The 19,729-nt window shown below is 50.0% G+C and overlaps 1 protein-coding gene across 7 annotated transcripts in view; it reads right to left on the reverse strand.

Moving 5' to 3' along the window:
- The window catches only part of UBR4 (ubiquitin protein ligase E3 component n-recognin 4), a 133,942-nt gene that overhangs the window by 93,231 nt on the left and 20,982 nt on the right, over nucleotides 1-19,729 (reverse strand). For all 7 annotated transcript variants that reach the window (XM_035120585.2, XM_035120584.2, XM_035120583.2 and 4 more), the window contains exons 21-34: nucleotides 18,609-18,688; nucleotides 17,870-17,998; nucleotides 16,992-17,174; nucleotides 15,943-16,065; nucleotides 14,991-15,220; nucleotides 13,873-13,997; nucleotides 13,515-13,612; nucleotides 12,027-12,184; nucleotides 11,369-11,578; nucleotides 9,969-10,070; nucleotides 8,886-8,986; nucleotides 7,565-7,763; nucleotides 1,499-1,687; nucleotides 942-1,005 (exon numbers count right to left, since the gene is read on the reverse strand). In XM_035120585.2, the coding sequence (XP_034976476.2) occupies nucleotides 942-1,005; nucleotides 1,499-1,687; nucleotides 7,565-7,763; nucleotides 8,886-8,986; nucleotides 9,969-10,070; nucleotides 11,369-11,578; nucleotides 12,027-12,184; nucleotides 13,515-13,612; nucleotides 13,873-13,997; nucleotides 14,991-15,220; nucleotides 15,943-16,065; nucleotides 16,992-17,174; nucleotides 17,870-17,998; nucleotides 18,609-18,688 (1,991 nt within the window). The remainder of the gene's footprint in view (nucleotides 1-941; nucleotides 1,006-1,498; nucleotides 1,688-7,564; nucleotides 7,764-8,885; nucleotides 8,987-9,968; nucleotides 10,071-11,368; nucleotides 11,579-12,026; nucleotides 12,185-13,514; nucleotides 13,613-13,872; nucleotides 13,998-14,990; nucleotides 15,221-15,942; nucleotides 16,066-16,991; nucleotides 17,175-17,869; nucleotides 17,999-18,608; nucleotides 18,689-19,729) is intronic.

Below are 19,729 nucleotides of genomic sequence, written 5' to 3' on the forward strand. Positions count from 1 at the left end.
ACCCTTCACTGAACACACCCTCCCCAAGTGCTTTTGCCTGGCTGGAACATCCCCCTTGTTCCAAGAAAAAGTCTTCTCTCCACCACCCCACTGAGGGTGGCCCGTAGCTCAGTGGTGGAGCACCTCTTTGCAAACAGAAGGTCCCGGGTTCAATCCACAAAGGCATCTCCACGTAGTGCTGGAAATGTCCCCTGCCTGAAACCCTGGAGAGCTGCTGCCGGTCAGTGCGGACCATACTGAACTAGGTGAACCAATGGTCTAACTCAGTACAGTCATACCTCGGTTTAAGTACGCCTCTGTTTGAGTATTTTCAGTTTAAGTACTCCGCAGACCTGTCTGGAATGGATTAATCCACTTTCCATTACTTTCAATGGGAAAGTTCGCTTCAGGTTAAATACGCTTCAGGTTAAGTACAGACTTCCAGAAGCAATTACACTCATACCTAGGGTTAAGTACGCTTCAGTTTGAGTACTCCGCGGACCCGTCTGGAACGGATTAATCCACTTTCCATTACTTTCAATGGGAAAGTTCGCTTCAGGTTAAGTACAGACTTCCGGAACCAATTGTGTTTGTAAACCGAGGTACCACTGTATAAGGCAGCTCCCTGCCATGGCAAATATTCAGATATACCTCCCAAGCCAATTCTACTAAACCCCACAAAGCAAAGCTGGGTTTCTCTGGACTGCATCCACCAGGGTAGACTCCCAGAGTAGACTGCCAGAGACCGTAAGGCTTCCCTCAAATGTTGGGCAAGTGTCACCATGACAGACCAAGCACAAGATTCTCTATGCAGGGAAGGATCACCCTTGTGTTCAGAAAGGAGGCTCCATATTGCCCTGTCCTCCATCCCTTCTTCCCTAGCTCCCCCCTTGGTGCTGCCTGATCTGCAAGACCACAAGGGAATCAACTGCACATACCCCTTAAGCAAAGATAGGCGTTACCTTTCCATGCATGACGTTGGCATTCATTTTCTCAACGACGTTCTTCTGAGACAAGTATTTCTTGCTAGAACAGCGTGAGATAAAAAGTGGTTGGCAGGGAAGATGGCAGAAAATTGGCCTAGAATATTGGATCTCCAACCCAATCACGGGGATGACAAGTCCCAATGAAATATGGCATCATTTGGAATTCATAATCTTAGCTCTGTACTCTTTCTGTGTCAGGTCAGTTTTTGTTTTAACAGCTAGTTCAATGTATAGTGTCTCTTGAGAACATCCTTTATTTTATGATGCAATGGCTGCAAACAGGGGTTGCTGTTTTGTTACCGCTGCCCCCCCCCAATCTTTTTCATATGTATTTCCTAACAGATTGTTATTCATAATGATAATTAAGTCTTGAAAATTAAATAAAAGAAAAATAAATAAAAGAAAGCAGCACAGTTCACCCTTCCAGGCTATGGACACTGCATCTCAATACAAAGCATCCAACCACCTTAAGCCATTTCTGTTCAGGAGAGGGAGAGGCCGACACACAAGACACTTCCCACCACCCTTCTTACCATCTGCTCAGCCAATCGACGGCGGCGCTGTGAAGCTGGAGGTGCCCCGCCCCTTGACCGGCGCTGGCCAGGGTGGCCATGACTACCATCAGCTCAGGAAAGCCAGTTCCGTCACCATTTGCCAGCATCTCCGTGGCCATCGGGATCAGGGTGCTCAGGAGGACAGTGCAGGCGCCTTCCCCGACTTGGCTGGAAAGGCAAGACAGTAGCGCCCCATCACACCGAGATCAAGTCATTCCTTGTTTACTTACTGCAGGGAAGCATCCTGACGGCTAATACTTTTAACCACTTGAATCGAAACAGGGGTGTGGGAGGCTACGGGGGAGGGCAGCCGCTCAATGGCAGAGCAGCTGCTTTGAATGAGGACGGTACCGGTGTGGCAAGCGTACCCAGGGGAAAGATTCTGAGCCTTTTGTAATGTTCCTTATTTCTGCCATGGTGCCTTGTTAGAAAGCCATATTCTCTGTGTCTTTTACTTGTTGCTGAAGTTAGCAATGTATTTTAGCTGTGTTTTCAGTATGGCATCTGTTAGACGGAATGTTCTGCCATCAAGGCCATAAGACCAGATAGGATGTTTATACAGGTCAGGATATGTTCTATTTGATGGCCAGCAGGGTGCTTGATATGTAAGGGATTTTTTGTTTTGCATTAGATACCAACCACAGCTCTAAGGAAGTGCCTTATATGGGTCTGCTAAAGAAGTGCTTTATATGGGTATTGTCACAGAGGCCGGATCAGGCTACTTCAGAGTGACGACGCTACGCAGCTCTGCATTTTATTCTTTTATTGGTGCTGCGTATTTACAGTGCTGAAGTCATTGCTATTTACAAGGAACGATGTGGTCATTCGGTTTCAGAACCTCCGAATGGCTTTTGGCGCGTCTTTCTCCAACACAAAAGCTTTGGCAGACCCATCCTCTTTCCCCTCCTCTTTCTGCGTAATTCCGGAGTTGGGGGGATGGGTCTCCCCCCCTTATTCGCCCCTTCCTGTCCCACCTGGGACCCTGGCTCCTCTACCTTGCCTGAGCCTCGGACACGACTTCCTGCTTCCCCACTGGAATCGGAACTCTCTCTGCTTTCCCCTGTGCTCGGGGATGGGCTTGAACTCAGGAGGGGAGGGACTTCGCGATATCCCCTGTCCCTCACATCCACCCCCCTCCCAAGCTCTCCTTCACCCCTCCCCAGGTCCCCCCCAGGTGTCGGTGACGACTGGAAGCCTAAGAACTCAGTGCTTTCCGAGCCCGTTGGTGTGAACACCTCCCCCCAGTCCTGCGAGCCCCCCCCTTCCGCCTGGGAGGACGGGAATCCCAAAAAGTCCGTGGCGTCAGAGCTGGTGGGGGTAAAAATGTTCTGCCAATCTGCTCCTTCCTCTGACTGGGTGGATCTCGGTGACGCCCATACCTCATCCTCTGGTTCCTCAAACTCCGCTTCCCAGCGCCATGGTGAACTGCTCTCCCGTGCTTCCTCCCCCTCCCCCTCCCTTTCCATGTGCCAGGGCTTGGGTCTGTGGGGAAAGAGGGCGTGAAATTCTTCTACCAGGAATTCCTCCTGTATCTGAGTGGCTGGGACCCATTCATTCTGGGACGGTGGAGCTTCCTCCCATGCCATGAGGTACTCCAGGCCCCCCACCCCCCTCCTTGAATCCAGGATGGCCGTGGCCTCATTGAGTTGCTCCCTGCCTTCCCTCTCCCCCCCTCCCTCGGGGGTTTGTTCGCTGCCTCGGAGCCTGCTGCTTTCCCTGTACGGCGACAGCAGCGATCTATGAAACACTGGGTGCACCCTCATGTCCTCTGGCAGTGCCAGTCTGAAGGCCACCGGGTTGACCTGTTGCGTGACCGTGAAGGGGCCCAACCTTCTGGGCGCCAGCTTTTTGCACCTCCCTCTGATGGGAAGGCCCTCCGAGGACAACCAAACTTTGTCCCCCACCCTAATGACCTCCCCTTGTCGCCTGTGGCGATCTGCCCCCTTCTTGTACGCTTCCTTGGCTCTCTCCAAGTGTTCTCTGAGCTGCTGGTGCACCGTCTCCAGTTCCTCTGCCCAATCCTCAGCCTGCGGGCCCTCCTCCTCCTCCTCCCCCTCCCTCTCTGGGAAAGATCTGAGGTCGCGCCCATAATTGGCCTTAAAGGGCGACACCCCTGTGGAGACGTGCACTACATTATTGTAGGCAAATTCTGCCAGTGGCAGGCGATCCACCCAGTCTGTTTGCCTCTGGCTGACGTAGCATCTGAGGTACTGCTGCAGGATGGCGTTGACCCTCTCCGCCTGTCCATTAGTCTGCGGGTGTCTAGCCGTCGACAAGCTGACCTCCACCTGCAGGAGGTTCATGAGTCGCCGCCAGAACCTGGAAACAAATTGGCGGCCACGATCCGAAATAACTCTTAAAGGCAATCCATGCAGTCTGAAGACGTGGTCAAGAAACAGTTTGGCTGTTTCTTCTGCGGAGACCGCCCTGGCACACGGTATAAAATGGCACATTTTGGACATAAGGTCCACCACCACCAACACTGCGGTCTTGCCTCTGGAAGAAGGCAGGTCTGTGATGAAGTCCATGGACACCACTTCCCACGGCCTGTGTGGTGTGGCTAAGGGCTCCAGCAATCCTGCTGGCGGTGCTCTGACCACTTTTGCCCGCTGGCAGGTGTCACAGCCCCGTACATAGTCTCGAACATCTTCCCGCACCCCTGGCCACCAGAAGTGTCTCATGACCAGGTGAGCGGTCTTGTCCCTCCCAAAATGACCCGCCGTTGGGTTGTCGTGCATCTGCTTGAGGACCTTACGTCTAAGCTGGGTGGTGGGCAGGTACAGTGCACCCTTGTAGAAAAGCAGCCCACTGCGTTCTGCAAAGTCTTTCGCCTGCTCCCTCCCCCCTCTCAGTTCTCTGAAGATGCGGGTGGCAAATTCATACGCTGCTGTCAGTGCTGTGAGTTCTGCCTCATTCACCACTGCTGCTCCGCAGGACCATGCTGACGGGGGGAAAATGTGCCTGGGTGCCGGTGGCGCCTCCTCCTCCATGTACTCCGGTTTGCGGGAGAGGGCATCCGCCCTGACATTCTGCTCCCCCGGGATGTAGTGGATGGAGAAGTTGAAGTTCGAGAAGAACTCTGCCCACCGTATCTGTCGCTGGTTGAGCACCCTGGCCGTTCTCCAGAACTCCAGGTTCTTGTGGTCTGTGCACACCTGGATGGGGTGCTTGGCGCCCACCAGGAAGTGTCTCCAATGCTGGAACGCAGCGTGGATCGCAAGAAGTTCCCTATCAAACACCGTGTAGTTGCGCTCTGGCTGGGTCAGCTTCCTGGAGAAGAAGGCACAAGGTCTCCACTCCCTGTTGGCGTCCAGTTGCAACAAAATGGCGCCCAGAGCTCTATCAGAAGCATCTGTCTCCACGCGAAGGGGCGCGTCCTGAACCACGTGGAACAGGTTCTGGTCTGAGGCGAACACCCTCTTGAGGCTTTCGAACGCTGCTTGCGCCTCTGGTGTCCACCTGAACTTCTGCTTGCCTCTCAGGCAGTCAGTGATGGGAGCCGTAACGCGAGAAGTTCTTGATGAACTTCCTGTAGAAGTTGGCGAAGCCTAGTAGTCGTTGGGCATCTTTGCGCGTCCTGGGGCTGTGCCAGTCCAGGATGGCCTGCACCTTGTCCTTGTCCATCGCTAACCCCTTGTCTGACAGCTTGTAGCCCAGGAAGTCCACCTCTTTGGTGTGAAACTTGCACTTCTCCAGCTTCACATACAGGTGGTTCTCCTTCAGGCGCTGCAACACCTCCCTGACGTCTTTCACATGCTGCACTGGGTCATTGGAGTAAATAAGGATGTCATCTAGGAAGACCAAGCAGTTCTTGAAGAGGAGGGACCCCAGGACGTGGTGCATGAAGGCCTGGAAGCATGCTGAGCCCCCTTGCAACCCGAAGGGCATCACCAGATATTCAAAAGAGCCCAGAGGCGTGAACATCGTGGTTTTCCATTCATCGCCTTCCCTGATCCTGATCAAGTTGTACGCCCCCCTCAGGTCGAGCTTGGTGAAGATCTTGCCCCTGCGTGCCGCTGTCAGGAGATCATCCACTCTGGGCATGGGGAAAGCCACTGGCTCTGTCACTGAATTCAGCCGCCTAAAATCCACCACCAGACGGCGCTGTTGCGTGTCTTTCTTGTCAACCCAGAAGACCGGGCTGCCCCCTGCTGCCTTGCTTTCTCTGATGAACCCCCGCTTGAGGTTCTTGTCGATGAAAGCGCGCAGATCCTCCAGTTCCTGGTCTGACATGGCGTACAGCTTGGCTGGGGGTATAGTTGCCCCTGGCACCAGGTTGATCTGGCAGTCAAAAGGCCTGTGTGGGGGTAGGTGGTCGGACTCCGCTTCGCTGAAGACCTCCTGCAGGTCCCAGTACGGCTTGGGTATCGCCTCACCCCCTTTGACGTGCATGGTGGCCACCGTGGCTATTGGAGGCCCCTCCCCTGGTTGGTGCTCCATGCAATGTTCCAGACAAAAGTCCGACCCAAACGTGATGCATCTCTGGTGCCAACTGATGGAGGGGTCGTGGCGCGCCAGCCAGCTCATGCCCAAGACGATGGGGGGGTCTGAGATGGTGGTGACGTTGAATGCCAGTGTCTCTGAGTGCCTTCCCACCGTCATTCTCATGGGGGGGGGGGTTGATGAGTGATGGCCCCTCCCAGCAACTCTCTGCCGTCAATGGTTGCCACGTGCAGAGGAAAATCCAGCTGCAGAAGCTGGATCTGGTGCTGTTCTGCAAAGTTCCTCGAGAAGAAGTTCGCTGACGCCCCACTGTCAATTAGGGCGAGGACCGTCAGGGGATAGCCATTTGGGAGCGTTAGCGTCACTTCTAGAACCACTCCTGCTCTGGGAGGGGTGGGCTGGCTCTGCTCCTCTCTGTGCGGGTGGGCGGGCTGGGGCTGTTGTCTGCTGACTGTGCCTGGCTGCTGCCCCTTGTCTCCTGCAGCCAGGCTTTCCCGTTTCCCTGCTGTGGTGCTGCATCAGTGGGGGAGGGCATAACCGTTCCCGCCTTGTTTTTCTCTGCATCTAGCTTGTTTTGGAGGTCTACCGCCGCCGCCCTTAATTGCTGCTCTCTTTCCTGAAGTGCTCTCACCTGTTCCGCAAGTTGTAGCCTGTCGTCCTGGACCTTCTTGGTTTCTTATTTAGCTGCCTTTAATTCCCCCTGCGCCTGCTGCGCCAGCTGCTGCAGGTCTTGCTGGGCTTTCTCTGCGATCTGCCGCCATTTCTCCGCCTCTGACACACTCATCCCGCCAACTCCAAAGTAGCCCAAAAAAAAGATTCGGAGGTTGCTGTCACAGAGGCCGGATCAAGCTACTTCAGAGTGACGACGCTACGCAGCTCTGCATTTTATTCTTTTATTGGTGCTGCGTATTTACAGTGCTGAAGTCATTGCTATTTACAAGGAACGATGTGGTCATTCGGTTTCAGAACCTCCGAATGGCTTTTGGCGCGTCTTTCTCCAACACAAAAGCTTTGGCAGACCCATCCTCTTTCCCCTCCTCTTTCTGCGTAATTCCGGAGTTGGGGGGATGGGTCTCCCCTCCTTATTCGCCCCTTCCTGTCCCACCTGGGACCCTGGCTCCTCTACCTTGCCTGAGCCTCGGACACGACTTCCTGCTTCCCCACTGGAATCGGAACTCTCTCTGCTTTCCCCTGTGCTCGGGGATGGGCTTGAACTCAGGAGGGGAGGGACTTCGCGATATCCCCTGTCCCTCACATCCATGCTATAGAAATGCTAAGTTTTTCTTAGAAGAGGAAGTAGTAGTCTTATAAGGACATACAGAAGCTTATTGTGTCCATGCTTTATTGGTTTACTTTTGTAATGCCAAATATGTCTGATTTAAAGTCACTTAGCAGGGGTCTTGCATCACCAACTCCTCTGCCTCTTAGAGCCCTCCTAGGTAATTCCACCCCAATCCCCAGGGGGCAGTATTGCCCACTTTGGGAACCACTGGTGCAGAGAGTACTGAGCTAGATAGACCAATGGTCTGATTCCAAATAAAGCAGCTTCCCATGCGGCGAAAAACTAGAAGCTCCCCACCTGGATGGGGCCGATCCACCTACCTGTTCTCTCGGACAATGTAGGTTGTCAGCAGCTGGAGCAGCTGCCTGTTCTCCTGCACCACCTCCAGCTGGTCAGACTCTTTCGGGGGTGAGGTGGTCATCCGGGTCAGCCAGGCCTGGAGGCGCACAGGCTCCACGCATGCCAGCTGGGCCAAGGAGCCACACAGGCGCAGGAGGCTGGGGTTGGGGCTCTTCTCAGCTAAAAGAGACGGAGAGAAAGAAGGTGGAACTGAGCAACCGGCAACCTCCACGGAAAGCCAAGAGAGGTTACAGCTTTGTATGGAGAAGCTCCCAGGTACAATCGGCTGAGGAAAGGCTCCCTGCCTGAAGGCCTGGACAGCTGCTGCCAGCCACTGCAGACAATAGTGAGACAAGTGGTCCAACAGTCTGACTCACTGTATCAGGCAGCTTCCTCTGCTCCTAAGGCAGTTTCCCCAAGGGCTCACAAGCATTTATTTTACCGGTGGGGAGGGGGGGAGTCAACCATCTATCCCACTGGAGCCGCCAGCTGTCGCTGGACTACAACTCCTATCATCCCTGGCTAGCAGGACCAGTGTTCAGTGATGATGGGAGATGTAGTGCAACAACAACTGGTGACCTGAGTTTGAGAAGCACTGCTCTATCCAAATACTGCAGGCTAAGATCACCTGCATTTTGCAACAAAGGAAAGGGAGTAATCTGATGAGTTTGCAGAGCAAATCTTAGCAGATGTCTGCAGGCTTATTTTGCAGGTGTCATGTCCTGCTTAGCTACAAGGGAAGTCAGGGTTTTTTAATGGCAGAACTTATTTGTCATACAGCGAGGGGGGAACGGTGGCCCTCTGGAATGCTGGCCATGCCAGTTGGGGTTGATGGGAGCTGGAGTCCAGCAACACCATCGGGAAGGTTCCCCCCATCCCTGAGCCAGTTTCAAGAGATTTTTGCTAGGCAACAGGGTGTGTATAAAAGAGAGCTGTAGAAATTCGGAAGCAGCTGCCTTGTTCCTTGAATTTGGGTAGCCAAAAACGGGGAGGGGGAAAGAGAAGGCCGTGCTATCCTCCGAGGAGGAATGGAGATAAGGGTTTTTCACGTGATCTGAAGCAACTGGGGCTGGTGGTAGCTTCCCTCCATCCCTCCCGTCCATCTGTCCAACAGCCTCAGTAGTAGCTGAGGGAAGGGGAAGGTTTCAGATGGAACCGGGTCCATGCACCAACAACCGTGTTAAAACAAGCACCTCACTACGTTCTGCACAATGTAGCAAGCATTAAAGGCAGTGAACAGTTTATTATTCCTGTACAAGTCAAAACTATAGCCACAAAGCAGGACTGAGCAGGACCACTCACTCAGTTGGAAGAGCTTGGTGAAGAACTTCAGGACCCTGTTGCAGAACTTCGCCGAAAGGCTTTCGTTGGCTGTCGCCATCATGATCTGCACCAGTTCTCCACTGGTTCAAAAGGAACATTGGATAGAAGGCATTAGACAAGATGGCTGGTAGCCACACAACTTAGTTAAGTGTCACGAGCCTAAGAAAATGTTGGAATTTGCAGTCTGTCCTCCACAAGCAACATGCCATTAAGCCACACTGATGGCAAAATGGAACCGCCATGTTTGGAGACAGCATAACTTAGAATAGCAGATATATGGGATTTAGGTCGTTGCATTAATTTACAAAGCCCTGACCAACTGTGGTCCAGAGTGCCTCGGGGACTGCCCAGCTCATTCTCCGAGACCACCTGCAGGGAGCATCCTTGGGTCATTCCCAGAGTTGGAGGGGCTCATTTGACAATGACGATACAGAGCCTTCAGTGCAGGAGCCTTTCATTTCATGCCTGCTGAAAACTCTTCTATTCTGTCAGGCCTATGCAGGTGATTAAGAATGCATATCTCCATAATAGCTTATTTCTGATTTTAGGATTTTATATGGTTTTTTTAATTGCATGGTTTTACATGTGGTTTTTGTAAACCACTCTGGTTTTCTCTTATGAAAAGCAGTAACTATTTTTTATTTTAAAAAAGTAAGTAAAAAAAGTAAGTAAACATGGGAAAGGGCTCTGGCCTCCGTTCCTCCACTTACGCTTTTCTTAAGAGGCATCTGTCTGGACCCCTTTCAAAACTAGATGGACCTTTGCTTAGGCTCTTAGCGCATCTCCCAGCCTCCACAAACCTCCAGATGTTTTGGGAGCACAACTCCCATCAGCCCCAGTGCATACAGGGAGTTGTCATTCAAAATATCTGAAGGGCACCTGGTTGGCAAAGGGTGACATAGCCAGGGGTGGTAACCCCTGTTGAACTACAACTCCCATCATCCCTGGTCACCCAGCCAAGCTGCACAGGAGACAGGAGCTCGGCAGCACCTGAGCAGAAGGGCATGACAGAAATGCGGAGGTAACAGGGAGGTGGATGGCCAATGAGATGGGGCAGCTCACCTCTCAGAAAAAAACTCTTCCATCGCTTTCCGGGCCTGGCTGCTTTCCAGTTGCTTTTCCAGATGCTGCAGACATTCTTCCAAAATGGATTCATCAAGGCCACTAAGGGAAGGGGAAATTATTTTTCCAGAGATGGGAACTTTACCCAGAGGCAGGTTAAGTCTTACCAAGCATGGGTCACATTTTTAAAAGTGAGGAGGGCAGCATTGGTTATCCACTTGTGCTAATGGGAGGAACCCACTGCAGCCATGGCAGTTCAGCTTTAAAAAGTAATTAGGCCAACGACCTATCTATTCCAGCATCCTTTTCTCACATTGGTCAAACAAATGCCTGCGGTAAACCCAGAAGTCCTTCTTCACACAGCGTAGTTAAACTATAAAAGTTGCTCCCACGGGAGGGTGTGATAGCCATGTTAGATTAAAGCTGCAGCAGGTTTTATTTCAGGGGGTTGGACTGGATGACCCATGGGGTCTGGGGTCCCTTCCCAACTCTACAATTCTATGCTAGTTGCTTAGAAATGCTCAAGGCCTTTCGAGGCCGCCTTATCTCATGAGCTACATTCCCTCTGAGGGAAGAGGGGCACCTTTTTAGTGAATCAGCAAAAAAATAAGTAGCCTGCAGAAGAGACCCAGCTAAGACCAGTTTTGCAGTTCAGGTGTTAAATTTGGATGTATATGTAAAAGGGATTTGCTCTGCTGAAACAGTATAAAAGCACTTTGGAAAAGGATGCAAGCAATGGAGAGGACATTGCATTGCCTCCAGGGAAAGAACCGGGCATATATTTAAGCAACAGCCATCAACCTAGAAGGCTTTAAAAGAGGACAAATCAAATTCATGAAGTACAAAACCAAGGAGATAGCTTTTGATGGCTACTAGCCTGGTGGCTATGCTCTGCTTCCACAGTCAAAGGCAGCAATGCTTCTGAGTACAGTCATACCTCGGTTTAAGTACACTTTGGTTTGAGTACTTTCAGTTTAAGTACTCTGCGGACCCGTCTGGAATGGATTAATCCACTTTCCATTACTTTTTTTTTAATAAACATTTTTATTAATTTTTCCAATTTAAATATCTAATCCATTTTAAAATTATGCAAATATCAATTAAACAATCCAAATTTCCATTACTTTCAATAGGAAAGTTCGCTTCAGGTTAAGTACGCTTCAGGTTAAGTACAGACTTCCGGAACCAACTGTGTACTTAAACCAAGGTACCACTGTAACATTTGCTAGAAACCTCAGGAGGGAGTGTGCTCTTGTGCTCAAATCCTGCTTTTCGGCTTCCCACTGGGCCATCTGGTTGAGCACTGTGAGAACAGGATGCTGGACTAGAAGGGGCATTGGCCTCATCCAGCAGACTCTCCCTATTGTTCAAGGAATTTAGGGCTGTGAAAGAATCCATACCTGTTGGGGTCAGAGTGATTCGCCAGGATGTTGTAACAGCCCATGATCAATTTCTCATAGACACGTGACAGGAACTCGTCTGATTCTGCTGGGCCCAGGATCCTCTCGAGGGAGTTGCTGCTGATCTCCGCTACGCTCTCCGTGCTGGTCTCCAGGAGAAGGGGAAGCAGCGTGCGGATGACCTGAGGCGGGTTCAGTTCATCTGACCAACTGGAGGTGGAGGGGGAAAAAGAGGGCCCTCAAAAGGCTGAAGAGGAAGGGGCCTGTAGCTCAGTAGGGGAGCACCTGCTTTGCATGCAGAAGGTCCCCAGTTCAATCCCCAGAAGGATCTCTAGCTAGGGCCTGTCTAAAACCACCTGTCTAAAACCTTGGGGAGCTGTGCAAACCTTGGGGAGCTCCCAGTCTGTGCAAACAATACTGACTAGATGGACCAACGGTCTTACTTGGTACAAGGCAGTGTTCTGTGTTCTTTTGTCTAAGGGAAGAGCCCTAGCTCAGTGGAAGAGGATCTGCAATGGCATCTCCAGGTAGGGCTAGGAAATGTCCCATCTGGGAAGCTGCTGCCACTCAGTACTCAGCAGATGGCCCGCCCCAAAGTGATGCCCATTGGTCTAGTTGAAAGAGGGGCTGTCTGTGAACCAAACACATTCCAGCTTACACAATGAGGTCACCAGTGAGCCTGACCAAGGAGAGGAGGGTCCGCTTCAAGGAGGCCGCAAGGGGAAGGCTCTGGCTGCAAAGGGTGCCGAGGTGGGCGGCTTGCACCGCACTGATGTAGCTCTCCGCTGGGATCGTGTCGTTGGCAAAAGCGTTGCGCTAGAAGCAAGCAAAAGAGCATGCAATGCTAGTTCTCCTCACAGTAGGCCCACTAAATTAAATAACATGCCTCTCTCGGGTCTGTTCATTTCAGAGTGTCTACTCTGAGTAAAACTGAGTTAGCTCCAACTCATTTGCTTTTGTTTTTTAAATACATTTCCTATACTACCCCCTTCATTTAATATTTATTCCAGGGCCATTTACAGTGCAAAATTAAGAGTAAAATATGCAAGAAAACATTGGGTTTTTTTTAAAAAAAATCAACAAATAAATACAATACCACAGAAAATTTGATTCCCAGGGTGTATAAAATTTAAGGGGTTGTACCCAGCATTGGGCTACACAGAGGAGATCCACTGAAATGAATAGTCCAAAGTCAGGCATGTCCATTCATTTCAATAGATCTACTCTGAGTAGGACTTAGTTGTCTACAGCCCCAAACTAAACAGCCCAAGAGAGTGTTTAATAATCCATATTTGGGTGGGTGAAAATGCAGATGAGAAAGCTGCTTCTTTTATGACCATCAGCTGCAGCTGTATGGAGACACAAAAGGCTTCCACCGTAATGGCTACACTCTGCCTCCATGATTAGAGAAAGTGATGCCTCTGAATACCAGTCGCTGGAAACTGCAGGAGGGAGGGTGGTCTTGTGTGTGGATTCTGCTTGGAGGGGGGATTCCCCCACTGAGGCATCTGGTATGCCACTGTGAGAACAGGATGCTTCACTAAATGGGTCACTAGCCTGATCTAGCAGGCTCATCTTATGGTTCTTATCACACCATAAGGCAAGCTTTTGCTTTAAGGTCAAGTTACGGTAAGTTTTAAGTACCTTTTCCCCCCTTCACCTCCTAGAGAGATACCTCATAGCTAGCTTGAGAGATGTGTTAAACAGAAGAGGAGAGTAAACCAGTGGATGAGCCTGCCATCTAGTGGGCAGAGAGGAGAGCTCACCACAGTAAAGGTCCACTGAATGGCAACACGGAGGAAGGAGAGGAAAATATGAGAAGGTGAAGCAGCCAGTGTGAGCTGCTTCCTTTTCCCAACAACCAAGTTGTTATTGTCAGACTGGGACCTGAGAGACCAGGGTTCAAATCACCTCTCCGCCATGAAGCTCACTGGGTGACCTTGGACCAGTTACCATCTCTCAGCAATCTACCTCAAAGGGTTGTTGTGAGGATGAAATGGGGAAGGGGAGACCTGTATACACCACTTGGAGCTCCTTGGAGGAAAGGGCAGTATATAAACATAGCAAAATGGGGGGAAAGATACTTAGCCCTTTGCCACTGCAGCCAGAAAATAAACAACAATAATATTTATTAAATTGGACTTACCCATGAGCCAATGTTTGGGAATTCATTGGTGTGGATGTTGTTCCATGATTCGCACAAAGACTGCACCGCTGAAGGCAAGTTCTGGACAAGGGCTGGCCCTGCTCCACAGAAGACCGGCAAACAGAGACACGCTTTCAGGGCACGAACTCAAACTCCACCCAGGAACTTCATGGAGCTGGAGAGGCTCCAAGCTCAGCTGCCCGCTCGCCCCCTCCCCCAACCAAGTGGAGATGCTGGAGATGGAATCCAGGACATTTTGAATGCATTTGCTCTACATACGGAGGAGCTGTAACATCATCTGAGAATGCAATCACAGCGGTGAAGCCACACCAGGAAAGGAGGGCAAAAAACAGCTTACCTAAAGTGTTGGATTTGCATCGGCTGGAGCCGATAGCCAGGACGGCTGCGTAGCCCTGTAGCTTCTCCTCTGTGGGCTTGTTCTCAGAAGCGCCTTCCTCCAAGAGGCTCTGCAGTAAGTAAGACCTGCACCAGGGACAGGGGAGGGGAGGTTGGGAGTTCCCGATTCAGACTTTTGGGGGTCTCTGAGAAAAGATATCTCCCTCTCTCAAAATACTAGAACTCCAGGCCACCTGAAGAAGCTGAAAGCTGGACGATTCAGGGCAGGCATAGTCAAACTGTGGAACTCCCTCCCACAGGAGGAAGTGATGACCTCCAACTTGGATGGCTTTAAGACAGGATCGGATAAATTCATGGAGGAGTTCGATCTTTTAACATTGTCTTTTATATATTATGACTTTGCTGTTGATTATCGTCTAGTAATTATTTCCTGTAATAGCTGAGAGTGAATTTCTGTTTAGCTATTATTTGCTGATATTCCAAGAGTTAATTTTATAGCGCAATATCTTATTCTAAATTGATTACTGAACATGACTTTATTTGATATAATTTGCTTATTTCAAAGTCATATTTTTATTATGACTTATTTGCACTGGATCAGAGTGCTATAGGGTACGTACTTTTGTTGCGAATTGTGCTTTTGTCTACGGCTTGTAAACTGCCTTGCGTGTATCAATATAGAAAGGCGGTAAACAAATTAAAAGTGAAATGAAAAATGAAATTAAATTAAGGCTAAGGCTATGCTCCATCTCCACTGTTGGAGGCAGTAACACTACTGATTACCAGCTGCTAGGAATCACAGGTGTGAAGAATGGTTGCTGCATTCAGGACCCCCTTAAGGCCTTCCCTTAATGGGCATCTGGTTAGCTGTTGTGAAAAGAGGCTGCTGGAGTAGATGGGCCCTTGGGCCGATTAGGCAGGGCTCTTCTTATGTTCTAAGGCAGGGTTTCCCCAACTTGGGTCTCTAGCTGTTCTTGAACTACAACTCCCATCATCCCTAGCTAGCAGGACCAGTGATCAGGGATGATGGGAATTGTAGCCCAAAACCAGCTGGAGACCCAAGTTGGGGAAATCCTGTTCCAAGACAACCCTTCCAGGAAGATGACGCAGCCCACTTACCTGGTGAAGGTGGCATAGGTGTCGATCAGCTGCAAGGTAGCCGGGAGCAAGTTCTTTGTGATCTCAGACGACTTGTGGGGGTCAGTCTCAGCGGCCAGCTTGGAGAAGTGCTCGTCGAGGGAGACCTGGACCTTGGAAATGGCGGCGTCCAGGGTATAGATTGACTGCAAGTTGGGGATCTCGTGCAGCCTAAGGATGGTGGTGCAGTCGATCCCACAGAACGAGGAGATCTTTGGAAAGAATGGCAGCGGTTATTTTTACTGAGAACTTTTGGATCCCAAACCTTCCCTCCTAGCAGGCTTGGGGTGGCTTGCATGGAGCCGACTTGCTATATTCTCAAAATAGAACCCTGCAATAGTACGTTAGGTTAAGAGAGACTTGCCTGAAATCACCCAAATGAGTTTCAGAGGCAAGATAGGATCGGGAATCTGGGTCCTCCACCCCACATTCTAACTTGGCCTTTGCTAACCAAGTGCACAACAGCTGTGCTGGGCAAGTTTGATTCGAAAAGATGTCTGAAACATCTGGATATTGCCAGGTCGTTCTATTATTATTGTTACCCTCCCATGGAAGATTCAGGATAGACAAAAGGACTTGTTAGCCCAGTGCATAGTTAAAACAATAGAACTCCCTCCCATAGGAATTAATGAGAGAGGATATGGATATCAGTGGCTCCTAGTATGGTGGCTATGTTCTGCCTCCACAGCTGGATGCTGCTGGAAAACCAGAGGGCAAAAGTGCTCTTGTGCTTGGGTCCTGCTTGCAAGTTTGCCACAGACACCTGGTTGGCCACTATGAGAACAGGAGGCTGGGATACATGGGCCATTGCACTGATCCAGCAGGTCCAATACGTTCTTGTGCATCTAGGTCCTCTCACTACCCTCTGCACTGCATCAGAGCAGGTAACAAAAATCCAGCTGCCGCCACTAGTTCTATGCACCTCAACACACACCTGTCTGGCAAAGTACTCCTCTGCTATTTCCACGTCGTACTTCACACAGCTGCACTTGACTGAGGTCAGCTCAACGAGAGAAGTGGCGTGTTCAGATTTCATGCCCTGCTTAACAAGGTGATCCTAAGCGAAAGGAGGAGAAAACAAAAAGATACAATACACTGTGGGTAAGAGAACTGCAACAGGCCTGCAGCATCTCTTATGCTGAAAGGTAATTTCATGAAAAGTGCATTCCATAGTGAATCAAACAGGTAGCTTCTGGGGTCTCAGCAGCACTTGAGAACAGAGAGTGGCTGGGTTTGACCACAATGCTTAAGCATTATTGTGTTATTATTGTTCTATCTCTGGAACACTCTCCCACATGTCAGATTGGCTGGTACCAACATTGTCAACTTTTCAGCACCAGGGAAATATAGTTTTTGCTGTTCCATGTATGGGGGCAGTGGCTATTTTAGGTGTTCATCCTGTTGCTGCGGGAGGGAGGATATTCTTGTTTTGTAACTGACTAGCTGTTGTTTAACAGCAGCTTGAGGAAACAACCCAAATCCAACAAGCTGTGACTAATCTTAACTATAGTTTGCTAAAACAACAACAATTTATTTGTACCCCACCCATCTGAATGGGTTGCCCCAGCCACTCTGGGAGGCTATAGGCTGGGAGCCTATTTCTAACCATGGTTTATTTAGCTGCCTTGTTTCAGCAAACCACAGTTATAATTAAAGACAGTTTTGACTTTGGAGATAACTACTAAGCTGTACATAATCCTAAAGTAGGACTTCTTGTGGCTCACTTGCAGGAGGGAAGTACAAGTCTGCCTTGGTGTAACACTAAACCATGGTTTAGCTGTATTTATTTATATGTGTCAACTCCAATAAACCGAAAGAGTCTCAAAGACTTACAATGAAAGGAATATGCAATACGTGGCGAACACAACCATTAAGCAATGCTACAGAGTGGATCACTGGATGTGGAAAAGCAGGGGAAATGGGGACGATTCCATCTAGATGACCTATAAAACCTGAAGTTCTCAAGCCAAGCGGAGCAGCTACCTTGATCCAGCTGACATAGGTGGGGATACGCAGACGGGAAGACCAGCGCAGGGTATGCAGGATGTCACACTCGCTCATCTCAGGGCTGTTCATTGCCAGCTGGTTCATGTAGTTCTTGGAGGGTGGTAAGATCCCCAGGATCCGCCAGAGGATCAAGAAGTAGTATTGAAGCGCACAGGCCTCCTGAGCAAAAGAGGAAGCAAGACAGAATTAGCTAGCTGCAGTTCTGTTACAGTTGTCCAACCCACAGGGACTAAAACTGAAAGGGAAGCCAAGGAAGCCTAATCGATATAGCAAGCCCTGCAGAGGGACACCGGAAGCATCCTTCTATTGAGTCAGCCCATTGGTCCAGCCAAGCACATCCTTGCCTATACTGACTGCCAGAAGTTCTACAAAGTTTCACAGGCAGGGGTCTCTCCCAGCCCTACCTTCTGGAAATGCCAGGGATTGAACCAGAAACCTTCTGCAAGCAGAACACAAAAGTGCAGCCATAGTATATGACCCTTTGCTCTCACACAAATCTCATGTCTTGGGCAAATGAGGGAACCCAGAACCTTCTGTCAGGATGGCTCACATCATCATGCCAGTTCAATGACCAGAGTCTCAAACAGGCCTCCACTGTCTACTCGAGACCATCTTTTCTTATTCCGCTGCCACACTCGGTCCCACAGCTGAGCCACATTGCTGCCGCCTGCCCCACCCACAAGCTGTACAGTGCAAAAAGTGAACCACCACGGCCAATAGACTCAGAGGACAGATCGGCAGCTGAGCTCCTCCCTGCCAGATTCATCTAGTGAAACAAATTCAAGTTTATTTGGAGAGGGCAGCAGAAGAACAGCCACATCGAAGTCTGGCTCAGGAGCCAGGGGCGCCCTTACCAGTGCGGTGACGTTTTTGTTCTCCTTTCTTCGGAGGGTATCAAACTGGGAGCCAGCAGCCAGCAGCGAGGTGAGGGCCGAGTACAGGTCATCGTATTTTGTGGCCTTCGCAAACAAGACCTCGCACACCTGAAAGAGAAGCAGAGGAGTCCAAACTGTTTCCCTGTGGCTTTGCTCTACTCGCCACTCTGGTTCAGAGGATCTGCTAAAAGTACAATTTCGCCCCCACAGGAAAAACGCCTTCCTTTAGGCCTGCGGTTCCCAAAGGAGGAAATGGGGAGAGCTGAGAGGCAAGGGGGAGGCAGTGAGGCACAGGAGGTGTAAAAAGACTTTGAAAAGCTGGTATTGAAGGATCGAGTTATTTGCTGAATCACGGTAATTAAATTAACTGGATTTTGAATAAATGTGCAATTAACTGTTAATTAACTGTAAATGTTTTGAATTTTATTGTGTTATTATCTTCCCTAGCAGACTGTGCAAACCACTGTTCTGAATAATGCTTTTTTACAGGGAAGAGGGCACTGGGGCACATGGGTTAAGACCACACCCTCAAAAGGGAAAAAGTAGTTATTCTAAATTTGGGGAACACAGCTTTAGGTCTTGTATGTTGCACGTGCAATGATCAACTGGGGCCCGCAGCTGGTACCAAGCCAAACACTGCTGGACACCACCAAGGAAGCCTTGCCCAGTGTAGGAAAATCCAAGTCCTACAGGGGGGGTGGGAGATGCTTATAGGTACCGTGTTATCAAGGCGGTTCAGATCGTCCTCTGGTGCTTCCGGTGAGAGAATGCAGTAGAACCTGGGTTGGGGGGCTGCATCTGGGAGAGAGAGAATTCAAGGGACCAGGTTATTTTAAGTTGCCGCCAAGGGAATTCAAAGGACCAGGTTATTTTAAGTTGCCTCCAAGGGAACACAGAAACACAGACGTAAGTGATCCTTGAAACCAGGACAGCTAGGCTTTCAAATGTCACCCCAAAGGGAATAAAGAATACAGAAACACCACTGCCAAAGACATAAGTGACTCAGCCACCCTGCAAGGTTGGCCCATGCAATTCCCGTCACTGCAGACGAGGGAGAAGAGAGCTAAGGTTACCCAGCAAATTCCTGGCAGTGCTTTGTGAAGCAGGTACTCTGAACCAGCTCTGCAGCAGCCACAAATAGGCCAGGAAGTCCATGTAAGACTGTAAAAGGGGGAAAGCAACTTCCCTCCATAACCGGAATGGAAACACAAGCAACTCCCCACTTACACAGAGGTTACGCTCCTGGATACCATGCATTTAATGTGAAATTACATATAGTGGAGAACATCATCTAAATACCCATTAAACACCATCTCTGCCGCTCTCTCTCCCATCTAGACCAAAAATACTGTATCCCAAAATATCCAAAACTGGAATTGAAGCTCCGGGGCCAGTTGGAGGCTGGAGGATGCGCTGAAAAGCAGCTGCTGCTGTGCTACCATGCTCATCAGCTGTTAGGCGGGGAGAATGAGCGGCCTAAACAAAGCCCGGCTGCGGTGCCTCTGGTCTCTTCCAGGCTTCCTCCACCCTTACAGGCGTTCTCTTTGAGCTCCATGGCCTTGCGAGCCATGAAGACTCTCCAGCTCTCTTCCCATCATTTTCTGGTTGCAATAAATTTATTTATTTCCAGGCACTGTGCATATATGGGGTTACATGCAGGTCAATCATGCGTAAGTGCAGGGGACACCTGTACCGCAGGTTGGCCATGCATTGGGGGAAGAGTCAGCATGGAAACTCAAGCATCAAATACATCTCCAAGCTCCAAAAAAGGACAAGCCTCAGATTGCGTCAACAGGAGATGGGAAGCAGGGCTCACTCTGTCAGCTTTGTCAAAGCTCA

The sequence above is a fragment of the Zootoca vivipara genome, chromosome 6 (assembly GCF_963506605.1).
Source record: "Zootoca vivipara chromosome 6, rZooViv1.1, whole genome shotgun sequence".
Classification (NCBI taxonomy): Eukaryota; Metazoa; Chordata; class Lepidosauria; order Squamata; family Lacertidae; genus Zootoca; species Zootoca vivipara.